This window comes from Bubalus bubalis, chromosome 5, assembly GCF_019923935.1.
Source record: "Bubalus bubalis isolate 160015118507 breed Murrah chromosome 5, NDDB_SH_1, whole genome shotgun sequence".
NCBI lineage: Eukaryota > Metazoa > Chordata > Mammalia > Artiodactyla > Bovidae > Bubalus > Bubalus bubalis.
Genome location: NC_059161.1, coordinates 124,513,588 through 124,533,016, shown reverse-complemented (window position 1 = coordinate 124,533,016; position 19,429 = coordinate 124,513,588). Strand labels below are relative to the sequence as shown.

General features: G+C 57.3%; 1 protein-coding gene and 1 long non-coding RNA gene across 4 annotated transcripts; both read left to right on the top strand.

The window, feature by feature from the left end:
- Nucleotides 1-201: 201 nt before the first annotated feature.
- Nucleotides 202-13,135, top strand: MAP4K2 (mitogen-activated protein kinase kinase kinase kinase 2). Of its 3 annotated transcripts, none has more exons than XM_006056522.3 (32): nucleotides 202-362; nucleotides 507-564; nucleotides 800-890; nucleotides 977-1,041; nucleotides 1,350-1,405; nucleotides 1,722-1,769; nucleotides 1,856-1,898; nucleotides 2,260-2,332; nucleotides 2,413-2,544; nucleotides 2,619-2,681; nucleotides 3,055-3,136; nucleotides 3,228-3,335; nucleotides 3,769-3,847; nucleotides 4,165-4,223; nucleotides 4,999-5,042; nucleotides 5,124-5,162; nucleotides 5,253-5,286; nucleotides 5,390-5,495; nucleotides 5,575-5,663; nucleotides 5,739-5,780; nucleotides 5,903-5,987; nucleotides 6,082-6,161; nucleotides 6,242-6,302; nucleotides 6,385-6,502; nucleotides 10,535-10,593; nucleotides 10,693-10,796; nucleotides 10,885-11,062; nucleotides 11,819-11,887; nucleotides 11,981-12,067; nucleotides 12,312-12,382; nucleotides 12,481-12,536; nucleotides 12,628-13,135. In XM_006056522.3, the coding sequence occupies exons 1-32, from the start codon at nucleotides 267-269 to the stop codon at nucleotides 12,713-12,715; spliced, it is 2,463 nt and encodes an 820-aa protein (XP_006056584.2). In that variant the 5' UTR covers nucleotides 202-266; the 3' UTR covers nucleotides 12,716-13,135. The 3 variants fall into 3 exon arrangements, with proteins under 3 accessions (XP_006056584.2, XP_025142406.2, XP_044799620.1); XM_025286621.2 differs by having other exon boundaries at nucleotides 11,771-11,887; XM_044943685.1 differs by having other exon boundaries at nucleotides 11,705-11,887.
- A 3,598-nt stretch (nucleotides 13,136-16,733) lies between these two features.
- Nucleotides 16,734-19,144, top strand: LOC112585210. Its single transcript, XR_003109650.3, has 2 exons — nucleotides 16,734-17,808; nucleotides 18,220-19,144. It is a non-coding gene; the product is annotated as an uncharacterized LOC112585210 (long non-coding RNA).
- Nucleotides 19,145-19,429: the final 285 nt, after the last annotated feature.

Below are 19,429 nucleotides of genomic sequence, written 5' to 3'. Positions count from 1 at the left end.
TGAAGGAAGAGCCTCGGCGCCGCCCGCTCCTCCCGGGATTGGGGCTTCCCCTTGCAGCCAAGGGTCGGTCCCGCGGGCGCCTCCTCCCGGCCGGGCGGCGGGGCATCCCCGGCCTGGCCCCGCCCTAGGGCCCGGTCCCGCCCCCGCGGCCTCGGAGCCACCGGCGCCCGCCCCGGCGGTACTACCCCGCCCCGCCCGTCCCACCCCGCCCCGCCCCGCGCCGCCCCGCGCCGGCTCCGCAGCTCGCGCCTGCCCGGCGCCGGGCCATGGCGCTGCTGCAGAACGTGTCGCTGCAGGATCCACGGGACCGCTTCGAGCTGCTGCAGCGCGTGGGGGCCGGGACCTATGGCGACGTCTACAAGGTGCGCCGGGCGGCGGGCCGGGCGGGAGAGCTGAGAGCTGGGTACGCGCTCTGCGTCTTGCTGCGGGAGCTGGCCCCCGGCCCCGCCTCCTCCTCATCCCTCCTCACCCCCTCCTCATCCCTCTCAACCCCTCCGCCCCTGCAGGCCCGCGACACGGTCACGTCCGAACTGGCCGCGGTCAAAATAGTCAAGCTAGACCCAGGTGAGGGCCGGGAGCCAGGGCCTCAGCGCTGGAGGGAGGGCAGAGCGCGGCGCGGGCGGGCGCGGTGTAAGGAGCGGAGAGTTGTCGTTTCCGAGGCCCCCGCTGAGAGGCAGGCCCCAGGAGGTACTGTCCGCTGGCACCTGTCTGGCCTGAAGAGAGGAGGCACTCTGTGCCCATTTTGCAGATGGGGCACTGAGTTAAGGCGGCGCCCTTCATGATGCCCTGTGTTTCCCAGGGGACGACATCAGCTCCCTTCAGCAGGAAATCACCATCCTGCGTGAGTGCCGCCACCCCAATGTGGTGGCCTACATTGGCAGCTACCTCAGGTGAGGCTGCTTTATCCCCTTGCCCTCCCCCAGGCAGCCCCCATGTGGCCCTGCCATGTGCCCACCCCAGCTCTGTGTCACCCCAGGAATGACCGCTTGTGGATCTGCATGGAGTTCTGCGGAGGGGGGTCCCTGCAGGAGATTTACCACGGTGAGGGCTAGGACTCCAGGCCCCAGAGGGCCACAGCCTTCTTCCCATCCCCCTACCCCAACATAGGGCAGGAGGAGAGCGCTGAGGCCCTGCACTTGGGCCCCTCTCCACTTCTTCACTGGCTGTGTGACCTTGAGAAAAATGCTGTCCTTCTCTGGGCTGTATATCCTACCCTATGTCGGGAGGGGATGTGGCCAACTCCCCTTTCGCCAGCAGTGCCTGCTGCTTCCCCTACACAGGGTGGAGCCTGGGTGGGTTAGCATATCCCCCCTAGACCCCCAAGCCAGCCCTTACCCCTTCCATTGCAGCCACCGGGCCCCTGGAGGAGCGGCAGATTGCCTATGTCTGTCGAGAGGCACTGAAGGTAGCTGGGCCTGTAGGACTGCTCACACCCCTCGTCCCCAGGAGCAGGGCAGGCAGCCCAGCAGGCCCCTGTGTGGGGTAGGGTGGGGTGGGTGGAGTCCCTCAGGCTGAGCTGCCTGAGGGGCTGTGGGTCCTGGGGGGGAAGGGGCCCCAGCCCTATTGCCGGAAGCAGCCCATTTCCCTTTTGGCTCAGTCACTTCCTGTTTGGGGAGAGGGGTGGAGGAAGCTGCTTGGGTGGGGGGCCCCAGGCCTGAGGGGGTTCAGGAGAGGGGAGATACACGGGGTAGCTGCTCTCAGGGGCTCCTCTTTGTCCGCAGGGGCTCCACCACTTGCATTCTCAGGGGAAGATCCACAGAGACATCAAGGTAGGGGTCTGGCCAAGGGCATCGTGGGAGGGAGGAGGGAACTCTTGGGGGCACCAGACAGGATTCTCTCTCCTCCATTCCCACAGGGAGCCAACCTTCTCCTCACCCTCCAGGGAGATGTCAAGCTGGGTCAGTACCCTGGGGACACCGTCAGGGCGAGGGTTCTGTGGGAGCTCCTGGAGTCTGGGAGCCTGCTTGTCCTCGGGCAAGTCGTTTTACCACTTGAGCCTCGCTTTCCCCGTTTAGAACGTGGCACCATTCTCCCTTCCTGCTGGAAAGTCGGATGTGGTTGGGTCTATATGGAGTCTAACCTGGGACCAGGCACTGGGTCAGGGCTGGAAGGTGGTCGACCCCTCCCAGGAGGGAACCTGGCCTTGAGCCTGGGCCCCCTGCTGTCTGAGCCCCGCCAGATGCATCCTGAGCCTGTGCCCCAGCCGTGGGTGGGGAGTGGCAGCCTGAGGTGGGGTGAGAGCGGCTTTTCTCCCTGCAGCTGACTTCGGGGTGTCAGGCGAGCTGACAGCGTCTGTGGCCAAGAGGAGGTCTTTCATTGGGACTCCATACTGGTGAGGCTGCGCCTCTGGCTGAGGGGGTGGGGGCCGTGAGTGGAGGCCCCTGGCCATCTCATGTGTGACCTTGCCTGCAGGATGGCCCCAGAGGTGGCCGCTGTGGAGCGCAAAGGTGGCTACAATGAGCTGTGTGACGTCTGGGCCCTGGGCATCACTGCCATTGAGCTGGGCGAGCTGCAGCCACCTCTCTTCCACCTGCATCCCATGAGGTCAGCAGAACACTTGCCCCTGGCCTGGGCCAAGAACCCTGTAACCCTTGACCTCTGACCTGTGGTCTCCACAGGGCCTTGATGCTCATGTCTAAGAGCAGCTTCCAGCCGCCAAAGCTGAGAGACAAGACTCGCTGGTAAGGGCCACATCGCCTGCTGGGGCCCCCCTTTCAGTCCAGCCCGATGAGGGTGGAGGAGCCGTCTGCCGGTTCCCCAGGTGCAGCCTTGAGGGTCTGCCCTTCCTGGGCCTCCACAGACCGTCTGCAGGAGTGGGGCCTGGGCCCTGCCTCCACGCCGGGGACCCGTGTGGACAAGGAAGAAAGGCAGATGGCTGATAATGGAGGCGCTGCCGTGTCGCAACAGCAGTGTTGCTCAGGCCAGCTGCCTGTGGCCTCAAGCTGGCCCCTCCCTGGGCAGGCTCAGCAGAATCCTCTGGAGTAGGGGCAGGACGCTCTGCCTGAGGGCTAACCTGGGCCGGGATTGGGGCGGGGGGGCTCTTGTACCCTCTAGGACCCAGAATTTCCATCACTTCCTCAAGCTTGCCTTGACCAAGAATCCCAAGAAGAGACCGACAGCAGAGAAGCTTCTGCAGGTGGGAGGCAGGAGGGGGGAGCAGGGGGCCTGATGCTCAGAAGCAGGTACCGGAGGCCAGGAACCAAGCTGCGCCCCCCTCCATCCTCCAGCACCCCTTCACGACCCAGCACCTGCCTCGGGCTCTCCTCACACAGCTGTTGGACAAGGCCAACGATCCCCACCTGGGAACCCCCTCTCCAGAAGACTGTGACCTGGAGGTAAGTGAGAGCCCCTGGGGACTGGGTCTTGGCCTGGTCTGGGGGTGAGGAGTACAGAGGTGATACAGTCACGTCCCTTCAGATCGTGTGTTTGCAGCACAGGGAGCTTCGGTCTGGTTGAGCCCACGCGTTAGGAATCTTCCCTGAGCTAGTTTGCGTCCCTGTCGCCCACTCCAATAGGTACTTGCCCTTGGCCCTGTTAAGTTAAGGGCCACCTTAACTGAAGGTCCTTAACTTAAGTCACCTGTTTTCTCTGTGATCTTTGGCTCTCTGTGCTGGTTTTCTCATCTGTGAAAGGAAGGTGCGTTTAATCTCACGGTAATCTCAGAGCATTATTGTGAATACAAACACGTCAGTGTGTATAAAGCACCTCAAGGAATACCTAGTTTGAGGTGAGTGTGGGCGTGTGTCCACCGTGTGTGTTCTCCTGTAGACTTATGACATATTTCCGGACACCATTCACTCCCGGGGGCAGCATGGCCCAGCCGAGAGGACCCCCTCGGAGATCCAGTGTGAGTCTGTTTTTGGGAGGGGGAGCTGTGGGTGGATTGGGGGGCTGTGTGTATGGATTTGGTGGGGGGCTGTGTGGATTGGGGGGCTATGTATGTGAATTTGGTGATGGAGGGCTGAGTGTGAACTTGGGGGGCGCTTTGTGTTTGCCTGGAGGGGGCTGAATGTATAGAATTGGGAGAGTTGGCAGAGGGCTATATGTGTGGAGTTGGTGGGGGGCTGTGTGTGGAGTTGATGGCGGGCTGTGTGTGGAGTTGGTATGATTTTAGGGATCAGTCCTGAGTCTCTGGCCTCCTAACCCCTGGGTCTGGGCCCCCAGTTCACCAGGTGAAATTCGGCGCCCCACGCAGGAAGGAAACAGACCCACTGAATGAGCCGGTGAGGGGCTGGCTGTGTGGCTGGGTGGTCCTCGGGGCAGGGCTAGGGAGCTCTGCAGGTGGCCAAGCATCTCAAACCCAGGATGACAGCCGCAGCAGCCTGGCCCTTAGGCCCGGGAGAGCCATTCTAACAGACCCGTCCACGCAGGGACCGGGAGGGCTGGGGCTCCTTCCTGGGGCAGGTCGTTTTGGACAGTTGGTGGAGGGTGGTAGAGAGCGATCATGCCTTTCTAAGGTGTGGGCCTGGGACGTCCCTGGCGGTCCAGTGATTAGGCCTCCACGCTTCTGCTGCAGGGGGTGCGGGTTCCATCCCTGGTTGGGGAACTAAGATCCCATGTGCTCCATGCAGCATGGCCAAAAAACACATGTGGGCCTGTCACGAGTTGGAGGACCCCCCCCCACCGCCACCTCCTTCAGCACGTTCCTCTCTGCCTCAGTCGCTGTGGCTGCTGGGTTGTCTGACTCACCGTCTCTGTTCTCTCGCTGTCTCTGTTATCAGCGTCTCTCTTCGCCCCCACGGTCTCAGTCTCTCCGTGCCTGTCTCTCTCACTGTCTTGTTCCCTCTCATTCTTTGCCTTTGTCCCTCTTTCACAGTTTCTTTGTCTCTTGTTGTCTCTCTCAATTCTCTTGCCTGTTACCATCTCACTTTCCATCTGTGTCTGTCTGTCTGTCTGTCTGCCTTCTCTCTCTCTTCCCCCATCTCTCCAGCGCCCTCTCACGTTGCCTGTCTGTCTCTCTGCCTCCCTCCCGGCCTTTCTGACTTGGTTTCCCCACAGTGGGAAGAGGAGTGGACGCTGCTGGGGAAGGAGGAGCTGAGTGGGTGAGTGAGGGGGAAGGAAGCTGCAGGGGGGCAGGCGCAAGAGGGCAGGCTGACCTCTGACCCCTCCCCATCCCTGCCCAGGAGCCTGCTGCAGTCAGTCCAGGAGGCCCTGGAGGAAAGGTGAGGGCCCGGAGCCCGGAGAGGGTGGGGACCGGGCTCATGACCCCATCACATCTCACACCTCGTCTCCCTCCAATCTGTCCCCAACAGGAGCCTGACCATCCGGCCGGCCTTGGAACTCCAGGTTCAGAGTGGAGGGGAGCTGAGGGTGGGGGTGCTGCTGGCTGGGAGTAGGTTACAGGGTCACTTGCTAACAGCTGGGCTGGGTCCTCTGACCCTCCCGCCAGGAGCTGGACTCTCCAGATGACACCATAGGAACCATCAAGAGGGCCCCGTTCTTGGGGTCATCTCCCACTGAGCCTCCAGCCGAGGACCTTCACCCCAGCCTCGCAGGTGAGCCAGCGGTGGGGGAGCAGGAGGCCGGGCCCGGGGTGGTCTGGGACTGGAATTCACGGCCACTCTGTGCCTGCAGGAACCCCACTCCTGCCGCACCCAGGCCCCACCAGCCCTCCCCTGCTCCCCACTGCCTGGGCCACCATGAAGCACCGGGAAGATCCTGAGGTGAGGGGGTGCTGAAGGAGGGTGGGGGAGGTGGGAGTCTGCGGGTAAGACCCTGACTCCTCTCCTCCCTCCCAGAGGTCATCCTGCCACGGGCTCCCCCCGACCCCCAAGGTGCACGTAAGTGTTTGTCTCATAGCTCCGCCTCCCGGCTGCCTGCTGCCCCGCCACCTGCTGCCCGCCCCCACTACCGCCCCCCGCTGCCCCTTAACTTCCTCATCAGCCTCCTGCTTCCTCTCCAGATGGGCGCCTGCTTCTCCAAGGTCTTCAATGGCTGCCCCCTGCGGATCCATGCTGCTATCACCTGGATTCACCCTGTCACCCGGGGTAGGCAGGGCCAGGGAGGAGGAAGGAGACTGGGAATCCCTGGCTTGGGCCCGGGGAATGTAGCTGACCTCTGACCCCATGCCCCAACCTGCAGACCAGTTCCTGGTGGTGGGAGCCGAGGAGGGCATCTATACCCTCAACCTGCACGAACTGCATGAGGATACACTGGAGAAGGTGAGGCCCAGCCAGCAGGGGAGGGCCGGGGGCCCGGTGCCGGGGGCTGACACTGTCTGCCTGTTGCTCTGTGGCCTCAGCTGATTTCGCACCGCTGCGCCTGGCTCTACTGCGTGAACAACGTGCTCCTGTCCCTCTCAGGTACCAGGTGGGACGGGCAGGGGGCGGGGCCGGCGGCCTGCCCACCAGCTCTGATCCCCACCTCTGCCACCTCCCTCCACAGGGAAGTCCACGCACATCTGGGCCCACGACCTCCCAGGCCTGTTTGAGCAGCGGCGGCTACAGCAGCAGGTCCCCCTCTCCATCCCCACCAACCGCCTCACCCAGCGCATCATCCCCAGGTCAGCAACCCTGGCCCTTCGGGGATGGGAGCACCCAGGGGAGACGGAGGGACAGAGCCAGGGCTGGAACACGGCCTTTCCTGGTCCCGACACGGTTGGCATCTTAGTCATGTCACTTGGCCTCTCTCTGAGGCCTGGTTTCCTCGTTGGTCAGCCCTGCTGGTAGCCTTCCCTCCTGCTGCCCCCAGGCCTGTCGGGAGGGAAGGAGACAGTGGATGTGACTATGTCAGGCGAGCCCTTGGCACCGTGGTGGGTAGGCTGTGGGGCAAATGTCTCCTGAGCACTGGGAAACGCCAGTTCTTAGGTTGGGCTTGGGGACAAGTCCCATGAGTCCTTAACACTCAGCTCTGGGGTGAGCCAGAGCTGGGAGGGGTGGGGAGGCCTCAGAGAGGCTAGGCGAGCTTGTGGGAGTTGACAACACGTGGGGGTCTTCCAGGCAGATGCATTAGAGATCAGCCTTCCAGCAAGGAAGGAATATGTGTGAATTATGTGTGAATTTTCCTAGGCGATCTGTGGAGGTAGAAGGTGTTTGGGCTGAGTAGGGGAGGGGGAGCAGCCCAAGGGGAAGCTGTACAGGTGGCAGAGCCCTGCCTTTGATGCCAGGCCGGGATCTGGGCTTTGTCTGACTGGCAGCGGCACAGGGAGCATCTTAGTAGGATCCCTCTGTATGTCAGTCAGGACTCTTCCTGTTGCGGATGATTTCACTCACTGGCTTTAGCTCAAAAGGGAGTTTAATGCCTCGGGTAGAGGTGGGGTCTGGTGCTTCCCTGCTGGTTCACATAGTAAAGAAGGCATCTGCAATTCAGGAGACCCAGTTTCGATCCCTGAGTTGGGAAGATCTCCTGGAGAAGGAAATGCAACCCACTCCAGTATTCTTGCCTGGAGAATCCCATGGACATAGGAGCCTGGTGGGCTACAGTCCATGGGGCCACAAAGAGTCAGACAGGACTGAGCGACCAAGCAGTAACATGTAGCAGTAACAGGAGTAGGGTCAGCTGCAGGCCCAGTTGGGCCCAGGCGCCAGCAGCACCCTTGGGCGTCTTCCTGCGTCTCCTGGCTCTGTTTCCCTCTTGTCACCTACATCCTCAAGTAGGCTTTCCTGCCCAGTGACAGCTACCTGCAGGTCCACCCAGTGATCCACTAGCTAATAAACCCGTGGAACTGGAACCTCTGTTTCCAAGTAATTCCCACCACAGGCTGGGGCCAGTTCTCATGGGCCTAGCTGAGGGCCGTGCCCACTTCTGGGCTGGTCACTGCGGCCACAGGATGAGGAGCCAGGGGCCAGGCCTGGGTCACGCGCCCTCTCCTGGAGCTGGGGAAGGAGAGAGGGGCTTGTCTGGGCAGATGGACACGGGAGCGCCTGCCGACGGCCGTGGTGACAGCGGGAAGGATGAATGGAGCAGGAGACTGATGAGAGGGCCTGGAAGAGAGGCCAGTGTAGTGACCCGAGACGAGGGACGGCAGTGGGAACTGGACGGACCTGAGCAATATTTAGGAAGCAGGGTTGATGGCATTTGGGGACTAATGAGAGTGTGCGTGAGGGGAAGGGAGGGACTGGGAGACCCCCATTGAGCAGGCTTGAGGTGTGTTTATGAGGTGGTGTGTGTGTGCCAAGTCTCTTCAGTCGTGTCCAACTCTGTGCGACCCTATGGGCTGTAGCCTGCCAGGCTCCTCTGCCCATGGGTGGCAGGGGCCCTCATTTAGCCGTACAGCTCCTGGTATGTGCCAGGCAGCCTCCTGGGCGTGAGACCCTCCTGGGAACTAGAGACCCTTGTACTCCTCAGACTCTGTGTCAAGAGGGACAGACAACAATGGACACGAGGAAGGAGGCAGCGCAGTGGTAACGTGGAGGGTCAGGAGGCGGTGTTCAAAGGGTGGTCAGGAAGGACGTCCCTGAGAGGGTGCTGTGTGAGCAAAGACTTGGAGGGGGTGATGGAGTGAGTCCTGAGAATATCTGGGGGCTGGGGGGTCGGGGCTTGAGCCCAGAGGCCAGGCCTGCTTATGTGAGGAACAGCAGGGAGTCGGGGTCCACATGGGGGCAGTGAGAAGGGGCTGGCCTCCGAGGGCCCTGTCGCCACAGAGCAGCCTTTACCCCTGAGTGTGCCCTGACTGAGGTTCTCACAGGTCAGTCTGGCTGCTGCGCTGGGAGGAGGCTGGAGGAGATACAGGTGGAAGCAGAGGCCTGTCAGGAGGCTGGTGCGACGTGATGGCACCTTGGGCCAGGGTAGCGGTGAAGGAGGACAGAGGCAGTCAGATTCCAGTTTTATTTTGAAAGCCAGACCAACAGGATTTCCTGACAGTTGGTGGATGGGAGAGAAAGAGAGGAGTCAAGGATGACTCCAGGGCTTTGGCCTTGGCAACGGAAGGATGGAGCTGTCGTCAGCTGCGGGTGGGGCAGAATTCAATGGTGTCACGTCGAGTTTGAAATATACAAGACAGGCCTCAGCTCTTGTCGGGGAGTGGGGGGTGGCCCTGAGATTTGAGCGGGTAGGTGGGCTGTGGGCTGAGACATCGCCATGACCAGGTGGGTGGTGGAAGCCGGTGGGGACGGTGGGGGAGGCTGGGCCGCGGCTACACCCACCGGGGAGATGAGGGGCCCAGGCCCTTCGTGCAGCAGGCTCGCTCGAGGACCACGTTGGGAACCCAGTGGCCTTGGAGCTTCCTGACCTCAGTCCCAGGCCAACCTCTGCTTTGGCCCGGGACCTGCAGGAAATAGGCCCAATACAGCCCCGAGTCACAGGCAGCTTTGGGTGTGTGTTCGGGAAGTCACAGCGGAGATCTCAAATTGTTGGAGAAAAAAAACAAATAAAAAAATCTGCCTCTGTCCCATCTGAAGGCCAACTGGGAAGAGAGTGGAAGGAACAGGGGAGAGAGGGGCAAACGCAGGGAGAGAGGTGCTGGCTTCCTCGGCGGGGCCCACGTCCCAACAGAGGGTGCAGACGGGCCCTGGGTCACAGGGAGAGGTGGCCGGGCTGCTGGCATGCTGCCCTGCTTCTCAGAGCAAGAAACAGGTTCGGAACTTCCCCTGAGGGCTTGGGGGACAGCAAGGAACCAGAGCAAGGACCCTACTTCTCCCTCAGCACCAAAGGAAGCCACCCACCGGCCACCCTGTGTAATAGCCAGCGGAAACAGAAGAGGGCCCGGCGATTGCCGTTTTCTTGCAAGTCTTTGTCTCCTCTGGCCAGCTTGCCCACCTGTGACATATGGCGTGTGGGGTGGGAACTGGCCCTGAGTGCTCTGGCTGAAGGAAGAGCTGGAGCCTGAATCAACTCCCAGCCCTCCCACACCCTAATTTCTTCATTTTGGGCTTCCTCGGTGGCTTCAAGATAAAGAACCCGCCTGCCAATGCAGGAGATGTTGGTTCGATCCCTGGGTTGGCAAGATCCCTTGGAGGAAGAAGTGGCAACCCACTTCATTATTCTTGCCTGGGAAATTCCATGGACAGAGAAGCCTGACCAGCTACAGTCCATGGGGTCGCAAAAGATTTGGACATGACTTAGCAACTAAACAACATCAGCATTTGGATCCTTCATTTCCTTAAAAAGGATTTTCAATGACTGAAAGTAGGTGGGAAAGTATTAATAGGGGATGAGAAAAGCTAGCCTTCTGTGAGGGCACCTGTCATGCGGGCCTGCTGCAAGCCCTCTGCTGAGTTAACTCATACAGACCTCACTGTGACCCTGCAAGGTGGGTACCACGGTTGCACCCCCCCACCCCCATCTGCAGAGGAGTCAGCTGAGGCACCGAGAGGTCAAGTGCCTTGCCCCCCAGTCAGGGTTAGAGAGAATTCTGTGAGCCAAACCCCTGGTCTGGATGTACAGGCTCCAGTCTGTCAATTTGGGTGCTGGAGCCACGGGCCCAGCATCACATCCGCTTCTCAGTTACTCGAGCAAGTGACTTGGCCTTCCAGAGCCTCCGTCTGCCACCTGTGAGGCAGGGAAGGTGTTAGAACCCATCCTTAGGGCTCTGCGGGGGGTCAGGCCTTGCCCAGGATGGCGCCGGGGACACCTGCCCTGGTTGCTGTCCCCCCAGGCGCTTTGCCCTGTCCAACAAGATTCCTGACACCAAAGGCTGCCTGCAGTGTCGTGTGGGTAAGAGCTGGGGGGCGGGTGGGATGAGGTAGGGGCGGGGCGGGGCTAGCTGGGCGCAGGCGAGCACAGCCCCGGGGCCCACCGCCTCCTCTCCCACAGTGCGGAACCCCCACACGGGCAGCACCTTCCTGCTGGCCGCGCTCCCCTCCAGCCTGCTCCTGCTGCAGTGGTACGAGCCGTTGCAGAAGTTCCTGCTGCTGAAGGTGCGGGGCCAGTGGGGGGACGCCCCGGGCGGGCGGCAGCGGGGTCTGGGGGAGGAAATAAAGACCTGAGTGCTGCTGCTGCCCCCAGAACTTCTCCAGCCCCTTGCCCAGCCCAGCAGGGATGCTGGAACCGCTGGTACTGGACGGGAAGGAGCTCCCGCAGGTGTGTGTAGGGGCCGAGGGCCCTGAGGGGCCCGGCTGCCGCGTCCTGTTCCACGTCCTACCACTGGAGGCTGGCCTGACGCCGGACATCCTCATCCCACCCGGTGAGCTGGAGGGCCAGGCTCTGCGTGAATGAGTGTGTGTGCACGTGATATGTATGCACAGAGAGTGCCCCACGGTTTACAGCTCCACGGAGATCTTGGGGATCCCGAGGCTCCCAGCCTCCCTTCAGCTGGGTCTCCCCATAGAAGATGTCACTAGACCAAAGGGCTCAGCAGCTAAGACAACCTGACCAACCCCGCGGGGGCTGCAGGGACAGCCAAGCTGGGGAAGGCAGGAGCCAGAGGCCTTCATTCTGAGCAAGGAAGCAGGATCCTGGGTGCTAGGGCAGCTCAGGGAGTGAAGGGAGTGGCGGTGGGTAAAGGAAGGGGAAGGTGCCCTGGACCCTACGGTGTCCAAACTCCCAGCCAGGGGTCTCATGAGATTTCACTCTTGATTCTCACAACGGCCCTGTGAGGTAGGTGTCGTCATGCCTGGGTTACAGTTAAGGAACCTGAAGCTCAGAGATCCGAGGTCACATAGTGACTGAGTCTTGAAGTCTGGCTCCCCTGACTCCCGGGTCCCTGCTCTCCTGCGGCTCCCTGAGGTTCAGCCCGGCTCCCTGTGAGCCTGCGGATGGGTCACTTTGGCGCCAAGCCTCAGTGCCCCAGCTGTGCAGTGAGATCCAGCATCATAACACCCCCCAGGATGCTCCTGTGGCGAAGGCTGCCTAACAACCCACCCCCCGCCTCGTGTCTTCCTCTCGGAGCCAGAGCGGGGCTGGTGGTCAGCCAGGCTGTGTCTCCCTTCTCTAACTGCAGAGGGGTTCCCGGGCTCGGCCCAGCAGGTGATCCAGGTGGACAGGGACACAGTCCTGGTCTGCTTTGACCGTGAGTGTTCCTGGGGTCAGGGCCGGGGTGTTGGAGGGGGTGGTAAGGGAGCCCCCCCACCCATCAGCACCCCCCAACCCCGGCCCTATGCAGGCTGCGTGAGGATTGTCAACCTGCTGGGCGAGCCCACGGCCACGCTGGCGCCAGTGCTGACCTTTGACTTCCCCATTGAGACTGTGGGTGAGTGAACCGGACAGTGGGGCTGGGGGGGTGGGTGCAGAAGATGCCAGCCTGGAGCGCATGATGTGGCCCTGGGGCTCGGGGCTGGTAGCAGAACAAGGAGGCAGGTCCCCCAGCCCCTCTTGAGAGCCATCCTGGCCACCTGCAGTCTGGTCTGCCACCCACACCTGGGCTTGGGGCATCGCTGGGGGAACCAGTGGCCCTCGGGCAGGCACGGGGCTGATGGTGGCCTGGCCCTTCCCAGTGTGCCTACAGGACAGCGTGCTGGCCTTCTGGAGCCATGGGATGCAGGGCCGCAGCCTGGACACCAATGAGGTGAGGGGGACCCGGGAGTCTAGGCCTCCCCACCCGGTGGTCCCCACCTTCTAGGAGAGGGTGCGCTGGGGTGGCCTCAGTGCCCCCTTTCTTCCCAGGTGACCCAGGAGATCACAGATGAGACGAGGATCTTCCGAGTGCTCGGCGCCCACAGGTAGGACACGGTACCCGTCAGTCCCCGCCCCACAGATGGCGATGCCGTGCGCCTTCCCACCTCGCTCACTTCCATTCTCCCTCCTCTCCAGAGACATCATCCTTGAGAGCATTCCCACCGACAAGCCCGGGGCTCACAGCAACCTCTACATTCTCACAGGCCACCAGAGCAGTTACTGAGCAGGCCACCTAGCTGGCTTGGCCAGGGGTGCCCCTGTCCGCCCCACGCGGCAGTTGTTTCAGGCAGGGGGCCCCTCCAAGATCAGAGGAGCTCAGGCCCTGGTTCTGCTGGTCTGAAAGGGCAGAAATCCTGAGAAGAGTCTGGGGGCTCTGAGAAGGGAGGGGCCCGCAGCCCACACCTCCACAATTAACTGGACCAGAAGAAGCTGCTGTCATATCCCCCTCCCAAGCGGGCAGCTGGTCCCTGGAGCACTGTGGCAGGGCCCTGGGCAGTTTGGGGGCAGCCCGGGGCTATCCATTCCATTTTGTTCCACTTTTCCTTTCCACTCATCCTGCCAAGAGCCTGCCCCTGCGCTCCATCCTGGGGAACATGGTATTTAAAAGAGAGACTATATTGGCATTAAAGCTGGTTTGATTTTATTCCACTGGTCCCTCTGGGTCAGGGGATGCTGAGCCCCTGCCTCATCTCCCGCCACATCTCCCTCCAGCGCATCTTTCTTGGCACCAGGGGCTGTGGATGAAACATGGAAGGGGGGCCACCAGTGTTCTGGTGACTCTCTCATGGGGAGGCAGGTAGAGGTAAAGGGGAGGCCTCGGCCCCCTGTGAGATCTCAGGGTCGCTGTGTTGTCCTGGGCTCCCCTGCTCAGGATGAGCCCCCTGCCTTGCAGTGTGAGGTCTCCTTTGTGGCCAAGGAGTTATGCTGCTGGGGTGGGAGAGGCGCCAAACAGCGGATTCATCAAGAGGACCCCTGTCCCGGGTGGGAGCCCACCAGGTAGCCTGTGGAAGGAGCCAGAAGAGGCCAGCCCAGGGCTGCTCTACCCAGCCCCAGGGAGGCTGCTGCCTGTGGAGACAGCCTGTCATGACCTGCATCCCGCACCCAAGCCTGGGGCTGCCTCCCACCTGCTGTCTGCTCTGTCAGGCTGGGATTACTAAACACGGGCGTGCTCATCAAGCTAGACTCTGGGAAGATTAGCCTGTGTCCATTTAACAAGAGTTCCTGGGCTCCCAGAGGGATTCCCTACCCAGATGTGGGCCAGCCCCCAGTGAGGGCAGCTGTCCTCCTTGCTGGAGCCTGCATCTCAAGGATACATCCATTCACCTGTTGCTGGCTTTGGGCTTTCCATGGTCATTCTCCCACATGTCCCTCTTAGACAGTGCCGTACTCCCAGGCCAGGGAGCCCCAAGTGGTCCCAAGCATTGACCAGGCTGCCCGTGAGCAGAGTCTTTGGGTAGGTGAGGCAGGACCAAGGCTGCAGAGGGCGGGGAGGCCTGGGGCTGGGGGGAGGAGCCTGAGCAAAGGTCCAAGGTCAGTTTGGCCTGGTCCCTCCCTTCTGATGTTCAAGTGCTGGACGAGAACTCTGCACCTGTGGGCCGTTGGCAAATATTTGATGAATGAATGAAGTGCTGAGTGGGTGGGTAGATGGCATCCCAGTCCCTAGTGCTCCTGGCAGGGGACCCTGAGCCATCTCGTGTTTGTCACATTGTCCCCTTGTCCACCCTCCTGCAGAGCTTTGACTGCTCTCTTAGGGACAAGAGAGGGTTTATCAACTGAAACGGGGGCTCAGATCAGGAGCAGAGACACAGCTCCTGTGTTCTCCCTGAGATCCGAAGGAAGGTAAGAGGCACCTTCCAGGTTCTGAAGGTTTGTCTGCACCTACTTGGGGGGCATTTAATGGGCCAGGTGGAGGAGTGACAGGGATATGATTCCTAACTTCCATTTTTCCAGATTTCTTGGCAGAGGTGCAGGATTGAGGAGTGCCAGGGCTGGGGAGGTGAGCTTCTGCTCAGTGGACATAGACCCCGACCCTTGATGCCCAGGTGCCCTGGAGGACTTTCAGCCCACAGAGCAGCAGGCAGCAGACAGTGCCACCTTGTGGCAGGCCAGTCCCCCAGCACACTACAGCAGTTGGGGGGTGGTCAGACTGTAAAGTGGCAAAAGCAGAGGGCGGGGGAAAAGCAGGGACCTTTGATTAAATATTTGCTGCCAGCAAAAGGCTGGCTGTCAGCCAAAGAAAGGTCAAGAAGCCAGGGAATATGCACTGAAAGACCAAAATTGTTATTTTATGTGTGTTTTTTAATAGATAATCCTTGGCCATGGTACATAGATTTTTTTTTTGGTGAGGAGCATACTACGTGGCTTGTGGAACTCACCCCCTGCTCCAGACCAGGGACCTCTGAGTCTTAACCACTAGACCACCAGGGAAGTCCCACAATTAAAAAAAATACAAACTAGATAAAAAGTCTCCTATCCAGGTCCCAGTTACTCATGAACTCTCTGGAAGTACTCCTGCATGTTTAAGCAGTTCAGCATGCATTCATCTTTCCCCTTTCTTACACGGTGATATATTCCACACAGTGTCCTAATCTTGCCCTTTAAAATCCATCCTGGAGAGCTGGAGAGAATTCCCTGGCAGTCCAGTGGTTAAAACTCTGTGCTTTCACTGCTCAGGGCCCAGGTTTGATCCCTGGTTGGGGAACTAAGATCCCACAAGCTGTGCAGTATGACCAAAAAAAAAAAAAATCTGTCCTGGAGAACTTTCCATGATCAGTGCCTCCACCTTTGTTCTTTTATAGCTAGTGATGTTCCACTGTATGGGTTTCTCATAACTAATGTGAATTAACCTTAGTTAGATCCTATTGATGGAAATTTCAGTTGTTGCTACTAGTGTGATAGTACAAATGATGCAGCAATAAATACTCGTAAGCCAGTGCCACTCTGTACATACTCACGTGCCCCGTAGGATAAGTTCCTGGAAGTGGCCTTGCTGGGTCAGAGCTGGCTTTGTCCTTGTGACAGCTACTGCCACATTGCCCTCGCTGGGCAGAAGCCTCTGGGCTGGGTGACATCAGCCTCTCTAAGCCATCCTGTGCGTCAGTGGAAGAGGCAAGGCACCCCAGCATGTTTGGGTAGCTGGCCCATACCCCGAGTCAAGTGAGGGTCAGGATGAGCGGTAACCACCAGACGGGTGCTTCAGGACAGCGGGGTATCCTCTGTGCTCATGGTGCCATGTCCATTGCCTGGTCACTGCTTGGTACACAGAAAGCTTTTTGAGTGAAGGAATGAACGTGATATTCTGACAAGGAGGCCCTGGAGTTGGGTCCCTGGACTGGGTGAGCTTGCTGGGCTGTATTTTCCCCAGGTAGACCATATCTTATATCAACCTGCAGGGTGTAGGGAGAATTGGAAGTATTGTAATACACATAATCCAACAAGACAGATGAATCATAGAGATGTAATGTCAAGTGAAAACAGCCAATTGCATTAAATGACACACAGCATGATAGCAAAAATAAGCAAAACTAAACCATCTGTTAAAGAATCCACCTAAAATGCAGATGTGAGTTTGATCCCTTGGTTGGGAAGATTCCCTGGAAGAGGGCATGGCAACCCACTCCAGTATTATTTCCTGGAGAACCCCATGGACAGAGGATCCTGGTGGGCTACAGTCCATAGGGTCACAGAAGAGTTGGACATGACTGGAGCAACCGAGCACACACATTCACGATCAAACGCTGAGGAGATCAGGGGAAGAAAAGCACAAAATTCAAACGACGGTCCCTGTGGGGGGAGTGGGGCCGGGGTAAGGAAGGACCTCAGGAATTTGTGAAGGTAATATCTTGATTCTCAGGCTAGTTGAGGGGGTTCATGGATGTTCAATTTATAGTTCAGTTCCTAATGCACGTGAGGGTCCACATACTTTTTGTATGTATCAAATACTATGTAAGGGACGTCCCTGTGGTCCAGTGGGTCCATGTTTCCACTGCAGGGGGCATGAGTTCCATCCCTGGTCAGGGAATTAAGATTCCCCATGCCATGTCACAGACTTCCTTGGTAGCTCAGCTGGTCAAGAATCCGCTTGCAATGCAGGACACTCCAGTTCAATTCCTAGGTCAGGAAGATCCCCTGGAGAAGGGATAGACTACCCACTCCACTATTCTTGGGCTTCCCTGGTGGCTCAGATGGTAAAGAATCTGCCTGCGATGCAGGGGACCTGGGATCTATCCCTGGATTGGGAAGATCTCCTGGAGGAGGGCATGACAACCCACTCCAGTATTCTTGCCCGGAAAATCCCCATGGACAGAGGAGCCTGGTGGGCTACAGTGTGTGGGGTCGCAAAGAGTCGGACACGACTGAATGACAAGCACAGCACATGCCATGTCAAATCCAAAAGAAAAAAAAACCATGTTAGAAAACATGAGTTTAAATATTTTAAGGCAAGCACTCAAAAAACTCAGTAATGGCTTAGAAAAGAAAACCAAAAAGCCAAGATAGTCAGTCCTCTCCTAGATGATGAAATCAAGTGGAGATAATGAAACCAATGTTCTGTGACAAGCTCTGGGCGGGTCCCTCTCTCTCTAGCTGCCTTCTGTTGCTTCTCTTCAAACAGCTTTATTGAGGTAGAATTGGCAATGAACCGCATATATTAAAAATGTACTGTTTGATGACTCTCACACACATATACCTGTGAAGCCATTATTGCAATCAAAGATAAATGTTTCCATTGCCCCAAATTCTTCCTCTTTGTGATCAGGCCCTCCTGTTCCTCCCTGCCTGCCCAGCCCCAAGTAACCACTGTTTTGTCACTAGGCATGAATTTGCATAGTTCAGAATTTATGTAAATAGAAACATATGGTATGTACTCTTTTTATTTGACTTCACTAAGCATCATTCTTTTGAGATTTATCCATGTCCTTTCATATATTAATGGTCATTCCTTTTATTGCCAAGTAGTATTCCATTGGATGGATGTTCCACAGTTTGTTTAGCTAATTGCCTGTTGATACACATTTGGGCTGTTTCCAGCTTTGGACTATTTATGGCAAATAAAGTTGCTATGAACATTCACATACATGTCTTTGTGTGGATATAAACTTCCATTTCTCTTGGGTAAATGCTTTTGAGTGGAAGGGCTGGGTCATGTATGTATTGTTTCACTTAAAAATTTTTTTTTGTTCAATTCTGATTTTTTAAAAAAATCTTGTTTCACTTTTTAAGAAAAAGCCAAGCTGTTTTGCAAAGTTGTTGGACCATGTGCATTCCAACCAGCTGTGCAGGAGAGTTCTAGTTCCTCCAAGTCTTCCTTAACACTTGGTATTGTCCCTCTTGTTTAATTTTAGCCACTCAAATAGGTGTGGTAGTATCTCATAGTGGTTTTAACATGTATTTCCCTCATGACTAATGATGTTGAGCATCTTTTCCTATGTTTATTTACCATATACAGACACACCTCAGAGATAGTATGGGTTTAGTCCATGTCACTGCAATAAATGGAGTCCTGTGAATTTTTTGGTTTTAAAGAACATATGACAATTATATTTATACCAAGTCTATTAAGTGTGTGACAACATTATGTCTTTAATAAATGTACATACCTTAATTTAAAAATATTGTATTGCTAAAAGTGCTAACTATCATCTGAACCTTCAGCAAATGATATCTTTTTGCTGGCTGAAGGTTTGAAATATTGTGAGAACTACCAACATGTGATGTTCCCTTCTTCAGGGGATCTTCCCCACCCCGGGCTTGAATCCAGGTCTCCCGTATTGCAGGCGGATTCTTGACCAGCTGAGCCACCGGAGAAGCCCTCAACGTGTAACAGAGATAAAAAGGAGGCAAACGCTTTTAGAAAAATGGCACCGATGGACTTGCCTGACACAGGGTTGCTACAAACCTTCAGTTTGTAAACACAGTCTGCAAAGTACAATAAAATGACGTGCAATGAAGCGAGGTCTGCCAGCATACATGTGTGTGTTCAGTCACTCAGCGGTGTCCCACTCTGCGGCTCCCTGGACTGTAGCCCACCAGGCTCCTCTGTCCATGGGGTTCTCCAGGCAAGAAGCTTAGAGCAGGCTGTTATCTCCTCCAGGGGATTGTCCCGACCCAGGGATGGAACACGCGTCTCCTATGTCTCCTACGTTGCCAGGATTCTTTACTGCTCGTGCCACCTAGGAAGCCTGCTGGTATACATGTTCTTTGGTAAAGTGTCTATTGAAATCTTTTGCTTTTAAAAATAGGATTGTTGGACTTACCCTGGTGGCTCAGTGGACAAGAATCCACCTGCCAATGAAGGGAACGTGGGTTCCATCCCTGGTCCAGGAAGATTCCACATGGTGCAGAGCAACTAAGCCCTTACACCACAACTAATGAGCCTGTGTGCCATGACCCTCAAGCTCATGCCCACAGGAGAAGCCACTGCAATAAGAAGTGCAAGGGCTACAACGAAGAGTAGTCCCCGCTGGCTGCAACTAGCAAAAGCCGGCTCACGGCAACGAAGACCCAGCATAGCCACAAATAAATATTTTTTTAAATAGAATTAAAATTCCAGCTTTGAGATACAAATGACATAAAACATATTGAAAGGTTAAAGTGTACCGTGTGATGATTTGATACACATATATTGTGAAATGATTACAATTAGTTAACACCACACAAGTTGTCTGTTTTCTTATTGCTGAGTTTTGAGAGTATGGATTAAAAAGTCCTTTACCAGATATGTGATTTGTACATAGCTGCTGCTGCTAAGTTGCTTCAGTCGTGTCCAACTCTATGTGACCCCAGAGACGGGCAGCCCACCAGGCTCCACCGTCCCTGGGATTCTCCAGGCAAGAATACTGGAGTGGGTTGCCATTTCCTTCTCCAGTGCATGGAAGTGAAAAGTCAAAGTGAAGTCGCTCAGTCGTGTCCAACTCTTAGCAACCCCATGGACTGCAGC

Coding starts and splice junctions, on each gene's coding strand:
- MAP4K2 (XM_044943685.1), top strand. CDS start 267: ATGGCGCTGCTGCAGAACGTGTCGCTGCAGGATCCACGGGACCGCTTC. Junction 565..799: donor AATAGTCAAGCTAGACCCAG/GTGAGGGCCGGG, acceptor TGTGTTTCCCAG/GGGACGACATCAGCTCCCTT. Junction 2,545..2,618: donor TTCCACCTGCATCCCATGAG/GTCAGCAGAACA, acceptor TGGTCTCCACAG/GGCCTTGATGCTCATGTCTA.